Source organism: Acartia tonsa, chromosome 8, assembly GCF_053477335.1.
Source record: "Acartia tonsa isolate MP-2025a chromosome 8, ASM5347733v1, whole genome shotgun sequence".
Lineage (NCBI taxonomy): Eukaryota > Metazoa > Arthropoda > Copepoda > Calanoida > Acartiidae > Acartia > Acartia tonsa.
This window is the reverse complement of record NC_137267.1, coordinates 18,337,802-18,364,942: the sequence shown is the minus strand read 5'-3', so window position 1 is coordinate 18,364,942 and position 27,141 is coordinate 18,337,802. Positions and strand designations below refer to the sequence as shown.

Here is a 27,141-nt window from a genome sequence, read left to right as displayed (position 1 = left end):
ATGAACAAATTTATTAATATATTCACAACAAAAAAAGTAAAATCTGTTTTCGGTTCTATAAAAAGTACTATTGCTCTAGAACAATAGGGATAGTTCTATGAAGAATAAAATAGACTTGAATTTCCAACTGTAATGTAAGAAATACAATTTTGTCTCTTTGTTTTTGGTGGAAGATTATTTTAATTTTCATTTCCCTATCCATTACTCTTGTAACATTAGCATATCAAACTTATTGACATTTTTGACAGATGTTTTACATAATAAAAGAAGGAATTATTATTTTCAACGCAAAAAAATCAAATTATATATTCTTGCATATTAGCGAGTCTCCTCTAAAACAAGTAAAAAACTAAATTATTCTTGTCTGTTTAGTGTTTATAAAATGAAACAGACAATTTAACAAATAATGAGGACATATCTCAAATTGCAACTGAGCAATTATGTCCAGATATAATGTGTTCTAGAGTAGATGCTCAGTGTTCATATGAATCTTCACAATATATTACAGCCGTCTATCTTTAATAGAAGACGATAAAGTATAGGTATGCCTAAATGCCATACCGTTATGAGGAAATTCAGAGGCTATACTGTACATGATATGATAATTCTTGTTACTTTCAAAATCTACAAGTGTTATTCAAGGATTTTAAAATACAAATCTTACACAACCAAGTTTGTTTTATATCTTTTTACACGTATTGGAAATATTCAAGTTATATAAATGGCAAAAATTTATGTAAATTTTAAAGAAGGTGTCTTAACTTTTATTTTTATAGCTAGTCGATGTTTCAAGTAAGTAGTAGATGTAAAATTTTCCATAGAATTTAGATATGCAATCGTTTTTTTTTGTAGACCTCCTATTTTTAAAATAATTTAAGTTTTAAAAAATTAAGTTGGTTTTAAGGTACTAAAACGCAACAAAAAAAAAGAAGAAAATTGCCATTATAAACAAAAACAGTACCTTAAAACCGACTTGATTTTTTAAAAACTTAAATTACTTTAAAAAAAGAGGTCTACAAAAAAACGATTGCATGTTTAAATTCTATGGAAAATTTTACATCTACTACTTACTAAAAAAACCGACTAGCTATAAAAATAAAAGTTAAGACACCTTCTTTAAATTATATAAAACAAGAAGCAATTGGAATTTTTAATAAAAGTTTTTTACTGTATTGTAAAATGCTGTTAACGCTAAGCATTCAAATTTGAGAAAGATGGGTATTGGTCCAGGGTATGTTTAAGGCTATTTTGAGCATAGGTAGGTCACTCTCAAGAAAGGTTTTCTGTACACAAAACGATTGATTTTATTGATTAATCTTGCCAGAAATTTACCAACAGAATAATTTATAATTCAATAATAAACATCTATAATAGCCAATACAGTTTTAGATTAGATTTAGTTTTAGATTAGGTGAATCTACTCTATGACTAACAAGGTATGTCTGTAATTTATAAATGTGATAAGATTTACTCGGCCATAACTACTTTCTGTTGTGATTCCTCAGATAAGTATCTGTACTTTTAAGTTAATTTAGTGCTTTTCCCCAAGGTACCTAGCGATTGAAATAAAAGAGGGGGGGGGGGGGTAGTTTATTTGATATGAATAATCCATTTTGTTGGACCTTACCCTACGGGCAACCATGTACCCAATGTAACCTAACCTAATGTAAAAAAAATACAACCTCCACCCCCTCCCCCTTCATATTTTGAATTGATTTTTCAGCATGTATATTAAAAAAAACATTGTATTTTTGCTTCTCATTATTCTGACCTTTGAGCAGAGCTAAATCTAATTACATTAAATGATTTTTTTTACATATTGTTTTGCTAACTTTTTTTTCTTGTCTTTGTATTAATCTATCAGTTTTAATTATCATTCATAATCATGAAAATAATCTATATTTTTATGCATGATGCTGATACAATTATTATTTTTATTATTGAATAACAGTAAACATGATTTTTTTAAAATTAATTTTTGATGTTGCTATCCGCTCTCAGCAAGAAAAACTTTAAAGAAACAAATTTACAGCAGTTTTAAGTTATGACAGGGGAAATTGTTGTCAATTTAGAGTGCTAACATGGAACTCTATTATTGAACCCTCGTTCATCCACTATTACCTTAGGAGATGGGATAAAGGAGATAGAAGGGGGCAATCGTTATTTTAGCCCTCTACGAGTTTCACCTTATTAGAGAACATAAAAATCTGGTGTAAGATCCTTACAACTCATCTCAGTTGTACTTAGCCAATGAATTTGCTGCCTTTCTCATAGTATACTGCTTTAGTTATCCGCAGACGCTAAAATTAATTTTGGCAACAATATTCTTATTTATAAAAAGAGTTTTTTGAATGAAGCTAAAGATCTCTAGAATGTCTTATCTTGGAAACACTCCTGAGCATTGAATTATCGTGCTTGAAGGTTAGTTACTACTTTCCATTCTCTCTAGAAGCTAGGGTGAAGCATTATTTAATTCTATAAAGAAATACTAGTACTGCAATATTAAATTGTTAAATGATTAAAAATTTTAAATGTTTCAATTTAATTTCAAGGTCGTATAAAAATTGGTTTACCTCAAAAAGTATAATTTTAATTGCATTATTGCATGCAATTTTAATTCATTTTCTGGTATAAATCAGCACTATTAAATTGGAGAAAAATAAATAAATTTTCAGTATAGCTTCGAAGCCGATTAATATCCGGTAATCTATTATCTAACACTTATTTCAAATACAATAGGAGCATTATCAGTTTAGGGACAAATTTCTGTAAATTATGTTTCCAAATTTTTGTTGAGAAAATTCCAACAGTAGAGTAGCATCAAATATGTTACTATTTAGTATTTAGGAAATAGATTGGCGGACGAACGAACAGACTTTTTTTTATCTACACTTTTAAATGCGCTATTTAAAACTTAATACTATTATGCAAAGGCTTACTATCAAATAGAGAGGGGACAATGGGCTGTTTATTACAATTGTCCCCAAAGTTATATAATAGAATTTTCTTATTCGTTGACTTAACAACATTGGGGACTTTTTGAATTTTGATTGGTTGTTTCATTACGATAAGTGTTCAAACGTTTCAACTACTAATTTTCATCTACAGGGGAGGTAATTTTGTGTATCACCATCGGAGATGTAATAGTTATTTCTCGCATCGTATTATAAACGGCTTTCCGCGGATATAGAATGTACAATTATGAGATTAAAACTAGTTTTTTTAGCCCCGAGGTGACGAAGTTACCGGCTAAAAAAACTAGTTTTAATCTTATGATTGTACATTTCTATATTCGTAGAAAGCTGGATATAATACGATGCTAGACATAGTTTTTTCGTATGGATGAGAACCGGTTCCTATCCACCGGATTCGAATGAATACGAGAAATCAATTTATCGGCCATTGTCTTATCTCTTTAGATCCCTGCTTGTTATACAAAAGCAGCATATCAGCAGTTGAAATCAAATTGATACCTAGTTTACTTGCCCTACTATGTTGAACCTGAATGCTTTGTTGCGTGACAATCAAATTAAATTCTTGGTGTTTATTCACTTCCGTATAAGAACACACAATCCCCAGAGATCTATAGGGATAAGGCAATGGCTGATGAATTATTATCACCAACAATGGTACTGAAAATTACCCTTTCTGTAGATTACAATTAGTGGTTAATACGTTTGGACAATCAACTAAATGAACCAACTAATATAATAAAAGTTCCCAAAATGATAAGTCAACGAAGAAAAAAGGGTATCATAAAACTCTGGGGAATAGTGTAATAAACAGCTCAATGTCCTCTCCCTCTGCACAAGCGCCCAAACACACAATAGCAAATTGATTCAGGGACGTGTTTAATGATGTTAGTAAGGAAAAGCATGGATTTTTAGGGATAAGTAAACTAAACATCCCTGATGATGATAAACAAAATTACTTGAAAATTAATTAAAAAGTTTGGACACTACAAGTTGATTCCAGCCAGGATTTAATAAAGAAATAAATCTCTAATACAAAGTAGAACGATGTCTGTCTGTCTGTTTGTTTGTAGCGAAGGATCTCGCTAACCGCTGAACCGATCGGGTTCTCCTTAACTCATAGGTCCCGGGAAGGTTCATAACTATTTTCATTGGGAGTGGGGCACCGCCAACCCCCCTAAAAAATGAAAAATACCCCCCAAAAAAATGTTTTTCTTTCTTTTTAAAACTAAAACTAAAATAGTGTGGTGGACTACCCCCCCTCTCCCCCCAAAAAAAAAAAAATTCCCCCCCCCCGAAAGAATTTTTTTTTTTTACATTCTTATTTTAAATCTAAAATACGAAAATTTGGCACAATGCCATCGGAGGTGATTTGACTTTTGTGTCAGAACCTGAATTTGGACATAGTGCATTTCATTACCCTAGGTTAGGTAACTTCATTTCACTTTTCAATAAAATCTAAATTGCAGCGGTTTTTGCAGGAGGTACCATTTTTTGTGAAAATTTTAGAGGAAAATTAAACAGTTTTTAGTTAATTTCTACTTCTATTTTCAACTGAAGAAAAAATCCTTTTGTGTATATACAGAATCATTGTTGTTACTTAATCTTATCCAAAAAAAAATTTAAAAACTAACCCATAATAGCCGATTTTTTATTTTGTTCAATATGGGTAAAATAAAAATATTACCATCTCCAAAGGGTTAAAATCAAAATTTCAAAGCTCTAAAATGTTGTTCATCGAAAATAAATAGCAGTTTATAAGGACTTTTTGCATCCATCTTCTTATTTAACAGGGGAAAAAACCAAAAATAGAATCTATTTTTTCAGTGTTGACATAAAAAAAGCATTTGATAAAAAACTATAAAAAAATTATTTTTTAAAAGTGCTAAAAAGTAATACAGACTATTCAGTCTTTACCTCTGACATTGAAATAGATGTAAAAAAAAGTCAATTTAGTATAGCAGCCAATTAAAATGAATTTTCTTATGGAAATTCTCATCAGAGCATTACTGATAAACCAAGGTCTTATTGGATAACATACTAAATGCTCCTTTAAAAATTTGTATTCTATGAGAAAATCATGTTTTGAAACGGACATTTCAAATTAAAGAGTAGCTTCAAGTGACTAGCTGTTCCCAGAGTGAGAGATACCAATGTTTATTACACTAGTCCTTAAAGTTTTACAATTATGTTTCTTATTCGTTGGTTTTACAACTTTGAGGACTTTTTTAATTGGTTAGTTTATTAAGTTGACTGTTGAAACGTTTCAACCACTAATCTGAAGCTCCAAAGAAGGTAGTTTTGTGTTTCAATATTGGGGATGTACATCAATTTATTGGCCTTTGTCTTATCCCTTTAGATCCATGAGTTGTTTTACCCTTTGACTATAGGGAGATATTGATCTTGAAAATAGTCTAAAACCACACCAAAATAAAAGTGCAACCAAGTTGGACCAGCGATTTCCGAGAATTTTGGATACAGACAAAAAACCTTAGTACTGTATGTATATTAGAATGACAAGATTGAATGTTTAATGTCTATTTTATAGGTAAAATTGTCTTTCTAACTCACGCTCTCTTATGCTCCCTCTCTTTCTATCTCTCTCAACCAATCTCCCTCTCTCTCTTTGTTTCTCTTTCTCTCTCTTTTCAAGGGTGATAAAAGGGAAATGCAGTTCTTAATAAAATGTTGTTTCATGGGGTTGTATACATCCCCTTCTGCATGCTTATGATCAAAAATATTGCAGACTATATTGTAACATACCCTTTTTCCAAAATAATCATGTTTATGGGTTGCACTTGTTTTTGAGAGAAGGCATTTCCCCTACTTTTACTATAAATACCGCTCATCTGACAGAGCAGCAGTAGGTCTTTATTTTGTCTTTAGTTATGAAATTTGTTTAGGCTAAGATTCGTACCTTTCTCTACCATGTGCAGATGTTGCACCAGATTTTCGTGTACTCTAATAAAGTAATTCTCACGGCCAGCTAAAGTTACAATACCCCAATCCACCCCCTGGATGAACAAACTATAATAAACGAAGTACATATTAGCTAGCTAAATTGGCGACAAATTTTCCCTTGTTAATATATACATGTATTCTATATACATTGCTAAAGTAAACCAGTTTTAAAAAATATAAAAAAGATAAACAGACATTGGAATTATAGAGTAGCTTCGCTACTAATAATGGATATATTATTATTTGGATTTTCATGTTCTGTAATAAGGCTAAATTAACATTTCCCCCTCTACCACATTTATATCCTCCCCTCTTTCTGGATGAACAAAATGACCAATACATGGGTTTCGTGTTAGCAAGCTTAATTGACGACAATTTCCCCTGGTCATAATATCCATGTATCATTGTATATTCTACATCCATTATTAAAATTGTGACTATTTCTAAATTATGTTTATTTGGGATTAAGTCGGACAGAAACACATTGTTTTTAATCATATTTTGTAAAACTAGGGGATGTGCCACTAGCATCTAGAAGCTTTTAATTCAAAGGGATGGGGAAATTTCTAAAATCATTCCAGGACCAGGTAAAAGCAGTTAGAGAAAGGTTAGTAGAATAAAACCTTCCATCACATTTTCTACCGAATCCAACTTTTGAATAACATAGTTTATATTAAGCGACACTTTTTAAGTTCGAGAGTTTATACCAGAACTATTTATAAAATAATCTACATTTCTAATTATATACTGCCATGCTAGTCATATATATGTCAATATAAATTCAAAAACTTTTTTATTCTTTATTTTAATTCTTTAAAGATTAAATAGACTCTACTTTTTAAAAGCTACTCTATAATTTTAAATGTCCATTTGAAAACATGATTTTCTTATAGAATACATTTTTTATATAATCTTTTTACAAAGGAGCATTTAGTATGCTATCTAATAAGTCCTTGGTTTATCAGTAATTCTTTGGTGAAAATTTTGTAAACAAATTACTATAATTGTCTGCTATAATAAATAGATTTTTTTTACATCTAATTAAATGTCAGAGGTAAAGTTGAATAGTCTTATATTACTTTTTAGCACTTCTTTAAAAAATCATTATTTATATTTTTAATCAAATGCTTTTTTTATGTCAACACTGAAAAACAGATTCTATTTTTGGGTTTTTTTCCTGTTAAATGAGAAGATGGATGCAAAAAGTCCTTATAAACTGCTATTTATTTTCGATGAACAACATTTAGAGCTTTGAAATTTTGATTTTAACCCTTTGGAGATGGTAATATTTTTATTTTACCCATATTGAACAAAATGAAAAATCGGCTATTATGAGTTAGTTTTTAATTTTTTTTTTGATAAGATTAAGTAACAACAATGATTCTGTATATACACAAAAGGATTTTTTCTTCAGTTGAAAATAGAAGTAGAAATTAACTAAAAACTGTTTAATTTTCCTCTAAAATTTTCACAGAAAATGGTACCTCCTGCAAAAACCGCTGCATTTTAGATTTTATTGAAAAGTGAAATGAAGTTACCTAACCTAGGTTAATGAAATGCACTATGTCCCAATTCAGGTTCTGACACAAAAGTCAAATCACCTTCGATGGCATTGTGTTGGTTTGATCAAACCTCTTGGGGCCCAAGCCTCTAGAGGCTAGGGGCGAAGCCGCTAGTAAAAAATAAAGTATTAAAGTTTGGATACAATTATTAGTTTCGTTTCCTCCCCCTCTTCAAGTAAAGGGAAGAGGTACCTTGTGTTTTTTTGTAATAATTTGTGGTCTTTATGAATCTAATATTGTGATACTAGTGCGGACATGAAATCACACCTGAATTCTTATCCTCTATGCTTGTTTATCGTAAGCTATTATGGACAGATATTCTGAAATTATTCACAGTTCCCTTCTAATCTCTTATTTACAGTAAAGCTACTCTATATCTTAGTTTGTCTGATTGTCCGGAACGTAATGGGATTAACTCTCAATTTTTTTTATGAACCAATGATTCTTAACTTATCTAAAAGTTGTCCGTCCATATATCAACCAGTCAATCAATAAGTTTTTCTATTTTTTGTGTGAAGATTCTCTCACTCAATATCCCTTTCCCTAGTCTTATAATAGTGTGTGTTTATTTAAATATTCAGAAATTAAGTCAAAAGATAAGTTAAATAACAAAAAAATAATTACTAATTACATAACATTCTATTGTATAAAGTTGTAAGGTTTTTTGTTTGTTTGAAACTTTAGATTTCGATTACTACAGAACTTAATTCATTTTCAGATTTAAGCATCGGGATGGTATATAGCTATTAATTTGCCCCTTTCTTGCCCCTTTAAAGAAAGATTCCCTAGATGCTAGGGATGCATCGCTAGTGTAAAATAAAAAGTAATAAGTTCTATTTGCCTGAATTTTAAAACAACTTCCTAAGTGATTTAACGGTTGCAGATAACGTTAGGAATTAGTTTTTAGATTTAAGTCTTGGGCTATTTTTTTGCTTTTCATACCAATTTTATGCAAGTATTTGTGTTTTCTTTTTTCTCTGGTGAGTTTTGCAAAAGCCAAGGTTTAAACAGCATTGGCATTGATTCAATTCAATCCAGGTATATTCAGACAGGAGAGGTGTGACGACCTTTATTTTGTAGTGAAGCTAATTACAAGTAAACCAGGTTTGTCAGTATGCCAGTTATAGCTACTCTATAAGTGTTCGTTTTTGTCTGCAATGCTTAGGGCTTGCGATTTTTATTACAAACCATTCGTCAAATAAAGTGATCGGGTAACGTGTATGAAATGGGAAATGACGATTCATATTTCTCTTTTTAGTTCCTATTTTTATATTAATATATCAAATGTTGTTGATTATAGATGCTGCGCTACTTATGGCCATAATCATTCTTGTTTATTCACTATCCGAAAATATTTTATTAGTCCAAAATTGTAAAACCTATTCATCAGCCCATGAATAAAGTTTTATATCTAGATTAAACTTTCTTTTACTTGTGTCAAATAGGCAAATACAAACAAATTTGGATGTTTGAGGTTTTTTAGTTGTTTAAATTCAACTCATATATTATGCAAAGACATTCAAGTTCAGTACAAGCGCAGCAATATAAAGTCAAATTGTATAGTAAAAATAATATTAGAGTATTACAAGTAGAGCTAAAGAATATTTTATCCGAAACTTGATAATAATACATTACTTTTGACGTATAAACCTTATTTATTGAGTAGCTATGCGTTTTTATAAAAGAGCTGGACTATTAAAACATAAAATGGTTAATAAGCAATTATGCCTTTTTAATCATTAACAACTCTTTTTGTGTTTCATTACAATCATTATTACCCTATGATTTACTAATTAGATATGGATTAATTGCAATATAACATACAAATCAGTATGACCTATTTGAAGCGAAGCCAAAAAGAACCAAAAATCTGTCATAGACAACACGAATTTAACAATAAATGCAATTCAAATTTAAGTCGTCTATCTCATATAGAACCCAAGAAAATGTATCTATTTATAATCACTATCTTGGTAATGAATATTTCCAGGGTTCGGAAGCCGCAGCCTCAGCCTCAGCCACCATCAGCCGCGCGGCTTACGAGAAGCCTCAAAATCAGCCGCGCGGCTTCCTCAGCCACCCAATAAGCCTCAGCCTTTGTCGCAGCCGCGCGGCTTAAAGAAAACATAAGCCACTGTAAGCCTCAGCCGCATTCAGCCACTGTAAGCCTCAGCCACAAATCTCCAATTCAGCCACATTAAGCCTCAGCCGCACTAAGCCTCATTCAGCCAACGGCTGTTAATAATTTAAAGCCGCAGCCGCACTCAGCCGCGCGGCTTCAAGAAAGCCTCAGCCGCAGCTGCAAAGTTATGATTATGCCGCAGCCGCAGCCGCGCGGCTTGATATTTGTAAGCCGCAGCCTCAGCCGCAGCTTAATTTTTTAAATTCAGCCGCAGCTTTGACACAGCCGCGCGGCTGAGATATTGTAAGCCCCAGCCGCAGCCGCAGGTACTAAATTAGTACAAGCCTCAGCCGTCAATTCAGCCGCGGGGCTTAATTTTCATTTAATTTTGTCTGTCTGAAGCTTAAGATCTCAGCAACCACTGAACTGACAATGTTGTCCTTCTCAGGAATCCTTTTACTAAAGTAACAGGATGTCTGTGTGTCTGTGTATCTGTGTGTCTGTACCGAAGGATCTCGCTAACCGCTGAACCGACCGGGTTCTCCTTAACAGGGTAGCTTCTCATAGGTCCTGGGAAGGTTTATAACTATTTTTTTGGGGGTGGGACACCCCCAACCCCCCCAAAAAATTAAAAATCCCCCCCCCAAAAGAAAAAAAAAATTTAAATTTTTTAAACTAAAATTAAAAATGAGGGGGGAGGCACCCCCCCCCCCAAAAAAAAAATTTTTTTAAATTTAAAATAAGAAATTGGGTTATTAAATTTGACTCTCTCTCTTCCTCAAGTGCCCCCTAGAGGCCTCTAGGGGCGTAGCCGCTAGTTATATATATATTGACATTGGATGGTTTTGAGCTAATTTTGGGGTGGGGGTCAGACATTTCCATCGCCCAAAAATAATTTTTTTAGATGTATTTTTTTTTAAATGTTATACATTTAAATTTTTTATATTCTTTTATAAAAATTTTATCTTAATTTTTTTAAAAATTACAACATAGAAACTACCATCTCGAACAACTACAAAAAGTTTGAACCTGTAATGTAAGAGCTCCAGTGGCGCAATCAGTTAGCGCACGGTTCTTCTACACTGTTATGCCGGGGTTATAAGTTCGAATTTCACCAGGAGCAATACGTTTTTGAACGTTGATACTTATGAATATTATTGAATACTATTTATAGGGTAACTGCCCTACGGACGTTTGCCTAATTTTATTGTTTTTAAAAGATACAAATTTTTCAGAATTTACTTAATATTCACTATGAATTTGTATTATCTTAAATTTTTTTTCTTGTACAAGTGGCCTATTAAGCTCAATGGTAGAGCACTCATCTTGTAAACTAGGGACCAAGAGTTCAAACCTCACAGGGGGCAATCAATTTTTGTGATACTCAAGTTATATAGTAGCTTCTCTATTATTTTTCCGTTTAGGTACGCAATACTTGTTCTATATAATTAAGCTTCTCCTACTTAGATATTTCTTCAATTTTAAATGTATTTAATACTTTGTGGTTGATGAGAGACACTGAAAAAGTTATGCAAAAAAAAGATTTATACATATTTCATTTTTCATAGTATTTTAAATTAATGAAAATAATTAAATTAAGATTTGGGGAGGGGGGAGGGTGTGTTTATTTCTAACACAAATTATCCTAATATGTTTTCTAACAAAAAAAATTTAAACAGCGATGTATTTTACTTTTTAAAGTTGGTTAAAAAAAGGTCTGTAAAATGCAATAAATTGTTCTGTATAATATGCAAAAAAAATCTACATAATCTTTATGTACTCGATAGATTGAAATAGTTAAATGATTATCATATATCATCCGATTTTGTTCATTTTACAAAGATGCTTACTAAAATTGATTTTTTTTCGAAACTGCAATTATTATAAAAAAAAATGTTTCTTATTGTCCATATTTTCATGTACTCTGATAAAGAAATAATCTCAGCTGGCTAAAATAACAATAACCCCCATACACCCCCTTTAATCCATCTCTCCCCTCTTATGGGATATATAAATAAACTGGCCAATAAATGAGGTCCATAATTTTATTAACAAATTTTCTTTTTTTCAACATATCCACATATCTATAATACAAAGTAGAACGATGTCTGTCTGTGTGTTTGTGTGTTTGTCTGTTTGTAGCGAAGGATCTCGCTAACCGCTGAATTGATCGGGTTCTCCTTTACAGGGTAGCTTCTCATAGTTCCCGGGAAGGTTTATAACTATTTTTGGGGAGGGTACCACCACCCTCCCTAGAGAAATTAAATTTTTTTTAAATTTCTCAATTTTAGAAAGAGAGTTCAACGAAAAACAAACATCAAACGTAAATTTTTTTTACTTTTTCTTTTAAAATCTAAAATAAGAAATTGAATTACTAAATTCGACTCTCTCCTCCTCAAGTGCCCCTAGAGGCCTCTAGGGGCGTAGCCGCTAGTTCTATTATATAAAGTGGTAATGTAAAGCTTCTTATTGATCCAGGGAAGGTTTATAATTTTTTGGGGAAATGTATCTTTTCCCTCCCAAAAAATGATGACCCTCAAAATAAATTATTTTTGCTTCCCTTAAGTATTCCTAGAGGTTTTAGGGACGCAGCCACTAGTATCCTTTAACCATTAACTCATTACATATTAAAACAGGTTTTAAAAGTATGTACATAAGAGTTATACCTATGAAATTTAGCACCCAATAATCTATTATAATTGTCATATTTAGACCTAAATTTTTCTTCAAAATTTCTGTCACCTTTGGTCTAGGGGTTAGTGTGGCAGTCGTGTGTTGGAAAGGTTCTTGGTTCAATTCCACCAAGAATTGAATGTGATTAAAGTTTTTATTCTGCTATGGACAATGGACAATAATTTTTGTTTCCTCTCATTTATATTTAGTTATTTTCCTCTCAAGTTGAAAAAAAATTATAAAAGGAGGGTGGATATAATGTGTAAAAAAAGATTAGAGGAGATTTGTTCTAGGTAAACTTACTTTATTTGTAATATTATTAACTAAATTTTAATATAAAATATCTTTACACCTATGTTCTAAGGGTTAGTGCATAGGGAGTAAGGGAGGGGACAATGGATCAAATATTCAATTTTTAGGAGTCTCAGACTTTGGGGACTGGCTTAAAGGGAATGTGCAAGAATTTAGCAGTTTCTGACTGAGTTTGGGGACTTGCGCATGAAATGCTGCTACTTGTTATGTATGTTTTGAATATTGCAGACGGGGAGAAGGGATAAGGGAAGTGGGGGCAAGGGAAATAAACACTCGTTGTGTTAGTTTGGAATGTAGCAGATGGGTAGAAGGGAGAAAGGAGGTGGGGGCAAGGGAAATAAACAGAATAAAAAGGGGCAGTCATATTCTTGCTAGCAGCTGGCCGGGTCCAATAATCTTTTAAGTTATTTTGTCTGTAGATTAGGAATTCGATAACTACTAAACTAATGAAAACTTTTTAAATTGCCTTTTCCAAGTTTTTGAATTTAAAAAAAAACTCAACCAAACTCCCCCCTATTTTCCCATAAAAAATTAATAAAAGTCCCCTTCATCCCCCCCAATTTTTTTTTCTTCTGGGATTCGAACCCGGATGATAGATGGTTCAAAGCTGTTACCGTACCAAAAAGCTCCAATATTTCAAAATGAAAATTTGTCTTATTTTTAGATCATTAAGTATTATGATGTCTGTTTGTTTGTCTGTCTGTTTGTTTGTCTGTCTGTTTGTTTGTCTGTCTATCTGTTTGTACTACAGGATCTTGCTAACTACTAAACCGATATGGTGCTCCTATTCAGGGTAGTTTCTTATAGGTACTGGGAAGGTTTACAACTATTGTGGGGGAGGGTACCATCACACTACCAGAAAAAAATTAAACATAACCCCAAAATTAAAAATGGGATTTACTCGCCCCGGCCCTCCCCACCCAATAAAAATCACCCTACCCCCCAAAATATTATTTTAATTCAGTTCTTCTTTTTCCAGTACCTATTGTTTAGTATTTTTTGTAATAACTTCATAATTACATTTGTCATTAAGATTATGTGACATAAAAAGTTTGTCATAAAAATTATACCCATGAATAATTGTAATAAAAAGCACTTTTGTAAAAAAAAACATTTTTCATAAGAGGTAAGTTAGTAATACATTTATTGCAAGTGTACATATGATAAGCATTTTAAAGACGATTATTTTTAAGACAAATGTAACCTGCGTACCATGGCTCTACATGTAGCGCATCTGCTTGTCATCATGGAGGTAATAGGTTCGAATCTTGGCCAGACACTGCGTGAAAACTGAAGACGTTAAATGGTTCCTACTGCAGCTATGCCAGGTATGCAACATGTAAAGTTAGAGTATAAGGATTTCCTTGGCTCATAAACAGGTGTAACTCATTACCATAGGACTTTCTGGCAGGTAGTTGGTTGCTGGATAGATGTCACTTAAATTGGAAAGAATTGGTTCCCCTTAATTATCCAAGGTTCAACAAGAAGCGCATCTGCTTGTCATCAGGGAGGTAATAGGTTCGAATCTCGGCCAGACACTGCGTTATAACTGAAGACATTAAATGGTTCCTACTGCTGCTATGGCAGGTGTGCAACATGTAAAGTTGGAGTAGGAGGATTTCCTTGGCTCATAAACAGGCGTAACTCATTACCATAAAACTTTCAGGCAGGTAGTTCAATAAAAAAAAGTTGGTTGCTGGATAGATGTTACTTAAACTAATACAGAAAAGGAAAGAATTGGTTCCCCAAGGTTCAGCAAGTAGCGCATCATGTAATAGGTTCGAATCTGGCCCAGACACTGCGTTATAACTGAAGACATTAAATGGTTCCTAGGTGCTAGGTGTGCAACATGAAAAGTTCCTCGGCTCATAAACAGGCGCAAAGGAAAGATATAATTCCCCTTAGTTATCCAGGGTTGTTGGACCTTGAGTTAATGTCATAGAAACCCTTGACCGTGGCTCAACATGTAGCGCATTGGCTCGTCGTCTGGGAGATGATAGGCTTTGTACTGCATCATAACTAAAGATGTTGAAATAAATTCCTACTGCTAAAAAACTTGTATAAAACTTTGGTTACCAGTATAAAACTTTGGATATCAGAATAAATTTTTGTCTATTAGTATAAAACTTTGGGTACCAGTATGAAACTTTGGGTACCATTATAAAACTTTGGGTACCAGAATAAATTTTTGGCTATTAGTATAAAATTTTGGGTACCAGTATAAAACTTTGGGTACCAGTATAAAACTTTGGGTACCAATATAAAATTTGGGTACCAGTATAAAACTTTGGGTACCAATATTAAAACAAAATTTTAGGTATTAGTATAAAATTTTGGGTACCAGTATAAAACTTTGGGTACCAGTATAAAACTTTGGGTACCAGTATAAATTTGGGTACCAGTATAAAATTTGGGTAACTGTATAAAACTTTGGGTACCAGTATAAAACTTTGGGTACCAGTATAAAATTTGGGTAACTGTATAAAACTTTGGTTACCAGTAAAAAACTTTGGGTACAAGTATAAATTTTTAGTACCAGTATAAAACTTTGGTAACCAGTTTAAAACTTTGGGTACCAGTATAAAACTTTGGGTACCAGTATAAAACTTTGGGTTCTAGTATAAAACTTTGGGTACCAGTAAAAAACTTTGGGTACCAGTATAAATTTTTAGTACCAGTATAAAACTTTGGGTACCAGTTTAAAACTTTGGGTACCAGTATAAAACTTTGGGTACCAGTATAAAACTTTGGGTTCTAGTATAAAACTTTTGGTACCAGCATAAAACTTTGGGTACCTGAATAAAATTTGAGTACTAGTCTAAAACTTTGGGTACCTGTATAAAAACTTTGGGTACCAGTATAAAACATTGAGTACTAGTATAAAACTTTGGGTACTAGAATAAAACTTTGGATACCAGAATAAAATTTGAGTACTAGTATATAATTTTGGGTACCAGTATAAAACTTTGGGTACCAGTATAAAACTTTGGGTACCAGTATAAAATTTTGGGTACCAGTATAAAACTTTGGGTACCAGTATAAAACTTTGGGTTACCAGAATAAAACTTTGGGTACCAGTATAAAATTTTGAGTACCAGTATAAAACTTTGGGTACCATTATAAAACTTTGTGTACCAGTATAAAACTTTGGTTACCAGTAAAATTTGGGTACCAGTATAAAACTTTGGGTTCTAGTATAAAACTTTTGGTACCAGTATAAAACTTTGGGTACCAGAATAAAATTTGAGTACTAGTCTAAAACTTTGGGTACCATTATAAAACTTTGGGTACCAGACTAAAACTTTGGGTACCAGACTAAAACTTTGGGTACCAGTATAAAACTTTGAGTACCAGTATAAAACTTTGGGTACTAGAATAAAACTTTGGGTACCAGAATAAAATTTGAGTACTATTATATAATTTTGGGTACCAGTATAAAACTTTGGGAACTAGAATAAAACTTTGGGTACCAGAATAAACTTTGTGTACCAGTATAAAACTTTGTGTACCAGTATAAAACTTTGGGTACCAGTATAAAATTTGGGTACTAATTCTGAATCAAACATTTGAAAAAATCCTGCTGTCCTCCCCCCTCTTCCCTCCACTCCTATTCTAACAACCCCTAACCACCCTCAACTCTCCAAAAAATGTCCTAGAATGCATTTAAAAAATCCAATTTAGCCGAAGCCTCAGCTGCAAAGCTTATTTTGTAATCAGCCGCAAGGCTTAATATTGTATTCAGCCGCAGCCGCATTCAGCTGCGCGGCTGAATTTAATTCAGCCACAGCCTCAGCCGCACGGCTTTCAGTAAGCTGCAGCCTCAGAATCAGCCGCGAGGCTTAATTATGTTATCAGCCACTCTCAGCCTCAGCCTCACTCAGCCGCGCGGCTTAATTTTCCAATCAGCCACTGTAAACCGCAGCAGCTATGAGCCGCGCGGCTTTCAGTAAGCCGCAGCCTCAGCCACAAATCCTTCAGCCACTGTAAGCCTCAGCCACCCTCAGCCACTGTAAGCCTCAGCCGCTCGAAGCAAATTCCAATTCAGCCACTGTAAGCCTCAGCCACCCCAATTCTTATTAAGCCTCAGCCGCATTCAGCCGCAGCCACTCTCAGCCGCACTAAGCCTCAGCCACTCTCAGCCTCAGCCACTTCCATAACTATAAGCCTCAGCCACTTCCATAACTATAAGCCTCAGCCACTTCCATAACTATAAGCCTCAGCCACTTCCATAACTATAAGCCTCAGCCACATCAGCCGCAGCCGCAGCCGCAGCCGCGCGGCTGATAGCGCGGCTTCCGAACCCTGAATATTTCTTAATCCAAGGCAACAAAGGATGATGCAATAAAGTATGCATACAGACAAAGTCAGTTAAGAGTTAGGGCTCAATGAAAGAAATCCAAATCCTCACAAGAAATGTTATTTCCTGACGGCCTAACATACTTAATCAACTATAAAACAACTTCGCACCTTGTAATACTTTTTTTATAATCATTAATGTTTAATTAGTAATAATTATAGATCAAATATTGTAATGTCCATTTGTATATGTATATAATTTTTAGTGCTATAATCAGTGGCGTCCTCAGACATTTGCAAATGGGGTGTGATTTTTTTCATCATTATATTTTCTTAAAGTTGATTGAATAAACTTCTGAATTTTTTTAGAAATAAGGTAAGAATACGAAATTTCATAAAAATATACTATTCTTACCATTGTTGAAATGTTTGACCGCCAATTGTCATCTACTATCCCTTCCCCCCCCCCCCCCCTTCCTTTACAATAATTAATTCATTTGTACATAAACTCTCAAACAATCAGGTACACCATATTTCAAAGTAAAAAGATTTGGATTTTATTTTGTTTAAAAAAATTCCTTTTTTTAAAATACTTAATATTTTTAACTTGTTTTTTGTTAAACTTGTATTAATTTTAACTAGTATAAAGCTTGTTGTTTTTTGAGGAATTTTGCAAATATGGTTATTATTTTATAGAATTGAGAAGGCTTGAATAAGGCGAAATATATTTTCTACAAAGAAGTGTGTTCTTACTGTGTAGTTAGCTCTAGCCGCGCGTTTTTTGAGATATACTATTTTTGTTGTACCCCAATCGATATATTGTTACTTGGATGTTGCACTAGATTTTCATGTACTCTGACAAAGTAATACTCGCAATACCCACTTCCCTCCTCTCATACTCGATAATGAACTGACCGATAAATGAGGTCCATATTAGCAACCTACAATGACGACACATTTTCTCCTGTCAATATATTCACGTATATCCTATATCCATTAGTATACCAGATTTTTTGTACAAAACATTAAGTTCAGTTAAATATTTCATATTTATTTGTTAAACGAAGCGTTAATATTTCCTTGTCACTCCACATAGTAATAATTAAAAAAAACAAAGATTTTCTTTTATGTGTGTCCGTGCGTTCGTATGCTATGATGGCCATGGCTGACACAGTATCGACAGAACGTTACTTAATTGACATTAAACTTGTGTTGATATAAAATGAACTTTTGGTAAAGGAAGGATTTTTTTGATAGAATCGTTCTGTTAGATCAAAACTTAATTTTAAAAATGTTGACTTTAAAATTTAAGAACAGTGCATCGAAACAGTTCGATTTTATTGATCCTGACAAATTAAAAAAGCCAAAAGCTTAAAACATTGTTTTCACATAAATAATTTCTTTGCTTTCATGGATTTTTAGATCCTTGTTACAAAAATGTACGTGCATGCACTTGATAAATAATGATTAATGCATAAAAAAGTGACAACGCGTATTTATGGGTTATTAAATTAAAGCAGTGGCGTGCACATAGTTATATTAGGGGAGTGTAAACCTGGGAAGGGGGGTCAAGAAATCAATATAAAGTTATATGATTTTCCAATATGTAGCACTAGCGGCTACGCCCCTAGATGCCTCTAGTGGCACTTTAAATGTTTTTTTTTTATATTTTAATATGTCTATGTTGCGATTGACGTTTATGTTTCATTGAACTCTCTTTGTTAAATCAATAAATTAAAAAAAAAATTACTTTTTGTGATTTCTCTTTGGAGGGTGGAGGTACCCTTCCCCAAAATAGTTATAAACCTTTCCGGAACCTATGAGAATATACCCTGTTAAGGAGAACCCGATTGGTTCAGCGGTTAGCGAGATACACAAACAGACAGACATCCTGTAAACTTAAGAATTTAGGGGGAGGGTATCCCCTTATAAGAGAAAAATAATATCTAGGAAAAGAAACTTAGAAAAAAATCTAGGACATACAGACTTACAAAAATGCTCTAATTGTGAAATAGCTGTGCTTCTAAAATTGTGCAGTATGACCGAAACAGAAGATTTTACACAGTCAATTTTACTAGTTAATTCCATTATAAAACATCACCGTTAAAAAGCTGACGAGCCGTGTAAATGTAATACTTTTTAATTCTTTCTCAACTTCATTGCAACGAAATAAAGTTGTCCCTTTTATATAATTGGGTTAGGATGTTTGTCTGTCTGTACAGAACAATATAGCTAAGAGCCTGACTAATATGGCAGCTGAATTGATTAGAAGTAATAAATTGACCAAAAGAAACGGACATACTGACAGATATTCAGCAAATGAACAAAAACCAAACAGGGATTTATGTCAGGGAGTAAGGGAGGGGACAAAGGATCGAATATTCAATTTTTAGGGGTCTCAGACTTTGGGGACTGACTTAAAGGGAATGTGCAAGAATTTAGCAGTTTCTGACTGAGTTTGGGTACTTGCGCATGAAATGCCGCTACTCGTTATGTATGTTTTGAATATTGCAGACTGGGAGAAGGGATAAGGGAAGTGGGGGCAAGGGAAATAAACACTGGTTGTGTTAGTTTGGAATGTAGCAGACGGGGAGAAGAGAGAAGGGAGGTGGGGGCGAGGGGCAAGGGAAATAAACAGAATAAAAAGGGGCAGTCATATTCTTGCTAGCAGCTGGCCGGGTCCAATAATCTTGTATTATAAAAATCACACCAAAAAACCTAAATATATTTAATCAAATACAAGTTGTGATTTCACTTTACATGACACTATGGAAATCTATTATTCAATTAACAATCCCTTTATAATTTCCTACAAATTTATTGGATTAAACTGGATTTCATGCCCTTTCTTTGATAACTCTATATTGAATTCATTGCCCATTGTCCCCTCCCTTACTCCCTGAATTTATGTACAGAGGCAGTCAAACTTAAAGAGCTTTGATAATAGACAAACAAACAAATAGAAGAAAAAATATATAGACATACACGACTGGAAGTCATACAACGGCAAAGACACAGTCACTGATAGAAAGAGAAACAGAAAGACAGATTCATACAAAAATATCCTGAGAATTACAGCCAAACATGTAATAATGACACCATGTTTTAACATGGAGATAATAGACATTGGACATTTAATTACATAAATATGTGTCCTTATTCGTTGGCTTATAAACTTTAGGGTTCAAACAAGAAGTGTTTAAACTTTTCGTTTATTTTTTTTATTTATCCATTGTATTATTCTTTAATTTGGATCCGTGTTATAAAAACTAGTTTTTTACCTGTATTCTCCTGTAACTACACCGTTACCATCCTGAATCTCTTTCTTAGCAAAGTCAGCTCCAGAATAGTGATCCTAAATATGAAAAAAAAACGTCAATTCAAACAATATTTTTTAAAATCTTATAAATAAAAAATATTTAATATGTGTTTGTAAGTATGTTCTTTAGGATCTTAAAAACAGCTAAATTTGATTATTGTACATATATTTCCTAATATATTTAGGTTTATCCTGGTAAGGTTTTAAACCCTTTTTAAGAGTACTATGAAAACATCCTTAAAATAATAAAAAAAAAGTCCCCCTATAAAAAGTCTGTCAAAAAGTCAGTCACTACAATAGATTTAAGATTTACAACTTCAATAGCAGCCAATAAGATGGCACCTTTTGGAAAGTAGCTAGCGAAAGGACGAACGAACCAACTCATATAATTTATAAAACTCTATTTCTAACTATCAGTTTATTATTATAAAGATGCTATATTAATAAAAATTGAAAAACAAATTTCGTTTTGAATTAATAAAACGATTCTTTCAGACCTTGAAAACTTTGCAGAATGAAAACAAGACCAGTACAACTTGTATAAGCAGAACAAATGTAATTGTTGGACAAATAATATGTAGTTTAAAAGAATGGGGGTACATTAGTTTACAAGCTCTACAGTTACCCTTCACTCAAGACCAGGGAAGTAAGGGAAAGTTTTAGTGGCATTTAGATTTTTAATTTCCTCTCACCGTCTGTCTGTATGTACGTAAAATTTTGTAATTATGTAATTGTTGGACAAATAATATGTAGTTTAAAAGAATGGGGGTACATTAGTTTACAAGCTCTACAGTTACCCTTCACTCAAGACCAGGGAAGTAAGGGAAAGTTTTAGTGGCATTTAGAGTTTTAATTTCCTCTCACCGTCTGTCTGTATGTACGTAAAATTTTAGGGAAACTTGATTCTATCTGTTCATAAAAAATAGACAACTAAAATATTTGTGAAAGGTCAATATAAGGACACAATAAAAACTGTCCCGAATTTGTATTAATTTTGAGGAACACGACTCCAGTTACGTCATATTTTTCTTTCCCGAAAAAGGAAAGGGGGAAAGAAAAAAAAGGGAAGGGGAAAGAAAAAAGTGATGGGAGAAAAGGGGGTTTTCCCCATCTCTTTTGAAGAGATTTTCTTCCCCCCTTCCCTTTTTCGGGAAAGAAAAATATGACGTCACTGGAGTCGTGTTCCTAAAATTAATACAAATTCGGGACAGTTTTTATTGTGTCAATATAAGCTGCTAGTATATGACTTAATTTGACCGTTGGAAATGGTAAGAGCTAGGCCATTTCTAATTGGATACATATTCTAAATTTCATTGCTTACTATCTGTCTATGAGTTCTTCTTATTTTTATGACTGAAATTTTATGATATTAACAAAGCATTTGATGAAGGTAGCCAATAAAAAAATCCTAAAAACCATCGTTTAGAATATTAATTATGTAGGTAAAAATTTCTTTAAGATAAAAGTTAATAAATTATTATTGGTATATGCCGAAAAAGTTTAGTTTAGAGCTGTATTGGTCCTTTTTGATATTATATTTTTAACACACATAGACTTAAAAAGACTTAATAGACTTAATTTTAAAATCATATCCCATATTTGTGTATGAAGCAAACTGCTACAAAGTTAAGAGTCGCAGTCCACTGGGAATTCAAAGGATAGACAAACCTTCAAATAAGAAAGGCGAGATAGAAAGATTGTTAAGGGTAGACAGACATTCAGATAAAAATAGAAGATTATTATCAAAATAGCTAGAAACCTGCCCAAAAACTTCCCTAAAAATGATCATCCGTTTACGAGACCTAACTAAACAAATAAAAAAATAAAAATAGATTCTCTAGTAAATAGAAGTAATTATAGTTGAAAAAGTATAACACATAAAAGGCATTAATTATTTGTTTGTTTTGTAAAATAAACAAAAATGTTAGACCGTGTCCACTTTTGGAAACCTTCTTATTTGATTAGCTCTAACTCCTAATATTACAGACGAACACTAACCATGATAGAGTAGCAGCGATTTTGATATCAAAAAAAAATCATTCAGTCAAAAATGACATTGGAAATGGTATAATACATACACAACATTATGAGATGCTAAGCTTTAAAAGATTAAAGAGATTAATAACCTTTAACATGTCTTAGACTTGATCCAAAAATCTAAGACGAAAAGTATTATGTATAAACATATAATTTGCAAACATATGTAAATTAATTTCTTCTAAAATAGAACGGAATGAACGTCATTTATTTATAGAAAAGCTTTTCTACAATATAAATAAAAAAAATATTTAGCCCTTGAATCTAACTACCGTGCTTGAAATATGTCTAAAACTATAACACCCCCCCCCCCCCTTCCGACTTTCTGTCTTTTTTTTAATATTTTGCCCCAACAGAGAACTCATTTGTCTTATTTTAAATATGATTTTGGGGCCCAATAGTCCTCCTCAAACTTCTTTAAAATACGACAAAACAATTTTCTGGTGCTTTAATATATGAAGGAAACCAGCTCAGCTACTTATAGTATCTACACAGGGTGACCACAATGAGAATTAAAGCGAATTTCGCATTCCATATCAGCACTACAGTTATTCATATACTAACTGCTACATCTTTAGTTTGATTATTTTTTCATATGCACTTTGTTAGGCTTGTTAAAAACTTGTTAAATCTGAATACTTTTTGTAACCAAGTACAATCTAGTTAAGTCAAGTTATTCTTATCATAAATGGATAATTTACATTTTTCTTCATGAAACTTGATTTAAAGTCTACAGTTCATTAAAGATATAAAGTTTGTCACGGTTTTTGGACTTTTTTGAAGTCATATTAGAAAATGTTCTATCTGGTAAGTTTTAGTCCATAAAAATTAAGAGTACAAAACAGGCGTTATATCCATGTAGATAAAGTTTATAAATACAGACTGACAGACAGAAATACAGACATACGCACCAAGTGATTGAAGCAAACCTTTTAAATAACCATCAAAATAAATACATTTAAGTTTAGTAAGAAATTAAAAATTGATTAAATATTTCGTTCTAATTTCAATATTAAATAAGTTCAAGAAATAAGATTAATCCCCGAGTTTGATGGATTTTTGGTAGCGCAGCTACCTTGTGATTAGGGTAAATAAGTCAACCGTTCGACCGTTGTTACATGCAATAAAAATGGGTGCATTGTTTAAAACTCCCCAATTTTGACCAAGTTTTTTTTACCGTCTTTCTTTCTGTTTTCTCTGGGTAGGGTGGAAAAACCATCCTCCATAAAATTAATAAACCTTTACTGGACCTATAAGAAGCTTCACTCTAAAGGAGAAAAATATCGGTCCAATTGTTACCGATACTGTTTTCTACAAACAAATAGACATCCTGATACTTTTGTTCGTTTTTCTGTAAGAAATTTAGTTTTTTTCTGCTTCGCTACTTATGGATATAATTGTCCTTGTTGAAACTTGTAATTACTTTTTCTTCAACTGTTGAAATGCAATAAAAGTTGGGGATTTTTTTCACTGATTTCCTAGTTATAATTTTGTAGGAAGAGTTGAACTAAGTTTTCTACTACTCTATCAAATTTTCACTTTGAAAAGTATGGATGCAAAATTGTTTTATGTTCGCAAAACAACATTTTTTACATTATTGTATCCCATTACATAAATTTGTTGTCTATTAATATTTGACTAAATGCTAAACTAATTAAGGATACATCACCCCTTTTGTATTTTTTAAAATTAGGTATGGTTTTATGCCATTTCTCTGCCGTATTTTCTTCCTTCGGTTACCGTGCCACTTTGTTCTAGAGGTGCAGTTGCAATTGGTTTTTAAAACGGAGCAATTTTTAATACCAGAATGTCGTGCGTTGGACTATTGTATAACCGCGTAGTATTATTCGTTAAGTAAAACATATTTGGTACTTTTATTGAATTTTTATAGGTTAGTAACAAACTTGAAGTGTTAAAACATAATTAAAGTTTACAGACGAAATAATTTTGTTAATCATCGTCCATTGTCTTATCCATTATGATCCCTGCACCAGTTATTTACCTTGATTAAATGATTAAATCACAAATAAACAGTTGTGAAACTCCTAGCCCTACCAATTTCTTCCGAAACATCTCAGTCAAAGTTACCCAAACTTTTGACACTGATTTGAAATTAAGAGCAACCAACGGTAATTTCCCTTAAATTATAACTAGACCAAAAATATTTTAAGATAGGTTGGATTTGTTAAGGTTTAAGACAGTCTGATAGATATTGGAGCTCACCGCAGGGTTTCTTAATACGTTCTTTCAAAAGTTAAATTACAGTGGGGAGGGGGAAGGGTGATTTAAGGGTTTACAACCAACAAATAATTAAGCGAAAAAACATATGTAAGGTTTGAACATTTAAATTATATTAAAAATTATCAAGAAATAAGACTTTTATAGACAGAGTCTAATAACCATAACTCAATTGTATCACTATTGCTTATAAACTGATTTTAACAATGAAAAACATTTATTTAGCGACTCTTTCTAAACTTAATTTCATTTGCAAAACGAGAAAGAAATGAAAAATAGCTAAAAACCTTTCCTTGACCTATACATAGTTTCACTGCAAAGGAGAACCTGATTGGCTTAGCAGTTAGTGAGATCCTTCGATAAACACTCAAATTTCAAATTTCAAAAGTTTTTTACTCTACTAAATGGATGAACTGAATTTAAATTTCCGAATGTGTACACAGTTTCCTTGGTGTTTCCTCATCCTATCTCAATATTTACTACTAGCTAAAAAAGCTTCACACTTTCAAACTTTCAAACTTTTGATTTTTTAAAAGTTTTTGTAGCAAGTAGTAAATATTGCGAAAGGATGAGGAAACGCCGAGGAAACTGTGTACACAATCGGAAATTAAAATTCAGTTCGTAACTAAATGCGAATGTAATTCTCTAATAAAACTGTTATTTTTTGTTCTAGTTCAAATGTTTCATAATGATTTATTGATTTAATTTTTCATTGTTTTGATTTCTTTATCATTAAAAACGCTAACATCAATCAAGATGGAATACTAAAAAGTAGTGAGGCTCTTCTAAAAGTCGCATGCATTCGTATCGCCTATTGTTTCCAGGCTAATGACATTCTTATATCATATTTATTTAATTTTTTTTCAGTTTTGTTGGTTTAAAAGATTTTTTTGGAGAGAGACAATTTTTAGTTTTTAGAATTTTTTTGACATTGTTCAAAAAAGGTTTTCAAGATTAGTAAGTATGTAATATAGGTACACCTTTTTTCGCCCGTTTGATTGACTACTATTGCAATTTTGATAAATATGTTTTCATTAATTTAATAATAATTAAAGCTTAAACCTGTTGTAAAGTATTTTGAAACTTTTTGTAATTATATTTTTTGGAAAATAATAAAACTAACCTTGACTCCAAACTCATAGGCAAATGGGCGTGGTCCATAGCTGTAGGGGTCATCATGATGTACAGGTCCATGGTGCAGGGGTAGGGGGGCTGGACGAGGGTGAGGGGCGGGCAGGGGATGACGGGGTGTTAGTGGGGTAGGGGCTGGCAGATGGGCAATTGGTCCATGGTCGGGATGGGGGTCAAAAATTGGGGCAGGGGTGGAGTGGAATACTGGGGCGGGGTGGTGCAGAGGCTCTGGGTGGAATAGGGGCGGAGCTGGGGTAGAGTGGAAAATGGGAGTCGGAGCTGGATGATGGAAGGGCTCTGGAGTAGAGTGGAAGACTGGTGGGGGTGGAGGTCCATGTCTGTAGGGGGCAGGATGATATGGTGAGTGGGCGGGCTCGGGGTAGAAAGAGTCTGGGGGACTTGGGCGAAAAACATGCAGGGGTGGTGGGGGCCCTCCATGGGGGTGGGCATGAGGGTTGTGGCCCAATGAGAGGTCGCCTGAAGCTAGGCTTAAGAAACTTGCTAGGATCAGCTCCTAAATAAAAAAAATACCATAAAAATCCATGTAAAACACGAGAACAGTATGTTATTACACAATAAAAAAATATATTCTGTTTTAATACTATCATATATCTCGTTTTTGATATTTTCTTCTCACGTCAAACCGTTTGTCTGTCTTTTTGTCTGTCCATCATTTTTAACTTACAAGTCATCGACGAGGTGTTGGGTTCGAGTCTAAAATGGTAATTACTGTTATTATGTCCATCATGTGACACCTGTCAGAGTAGGGAAATGTCATGGCCCGTCAAAAGACCATTTTTTTTATCATGCTTAGTTAGGACTTAGCAATAAGTTCCTTGGTTGATCACTTTAATTCAAAGATAACCTCCCCCTTATCTTATTTTCAACTGCACTACATAAGGACATGACTGTCATTGCCTAAATTTATTTTTCAAATATGAACTTATATAATATCATATTTTTAAAAACATGTTTTTTTTATGTTAATCAAATTAATCTTTTCACATCAATCACGAAATAGATCTTTGAATTATTTGTTACCTTCATTGTCCACTGATTTGTTAGAACTGAAAGCTGCGACGATGCCGTTTTTTTATCATAAAAAAAGATTTAAGTAATTATTGAAGTGTAACGAGAATGCAGTGATATTTACTACCATATAGTTCTAGACTTATGAATTTTAGATAGAACATAAATGGATTTTTAAATAAAAATATCAACAAATTCAGGGATAATGCAACGGACGATAAATTTATTTAATTTCCAAAATTAATGTAATAAAAAATTAAGATTCCTGTAAAAATTTGATAAAATACTATAAATTCTTTAATCACTAACAGAAAGTCTTTACATCCACTTCATTACATAATAAAAATTAAATATAATTTTATTTCTAAAATTCAGATTCCATTGTCGATTTGATATGCTATAAAGATTAATAATTATTGTAATAAATAGCCAATATTAGCTTTTGTTTCATAATCCATGAAATAATCACTCTATAATAATCATCTATAT

The 27,141-nt window shown here is 32.7% G+C and overlaps 1 protein-coding gene across 1 annotated transcript in view; it reads right to left on the bottom strand.

The window, feature by feature from the left end:
- LOC145325441 (uncharacterized) overlaps nucleotides 1-26,712 on the bottom strand; it is a 32,214-nt gene extending 5,502 nt beyond the window's left edge. Inside the window, exons 1-3 of the mRNA XM_080168419.1 lie at nucleotides 26,665-26,712; nucleotides 25,616-26,137; nucleotides 20,180-20,253 (exon numbers count right to left, since the gene is read on the bottom strand). Coding sequence (XP_080024545.1) covers nucleotides 20,180-20,253; nucleotides 25,616-26,137; nucleotides 26,665-26,670 — 602 coding nt within the window. The 5' untranslated portion in view covers nucleotides 26,671-26,712. The remainder of the gene's footprint in view (nucleotides 1-20,179; nucleotides 20,254-25,615; nucleotides 26,138-26,664) is intronic.
- Nucleotides 26,713-27,141: the final 429 nt, after the last annotated feature.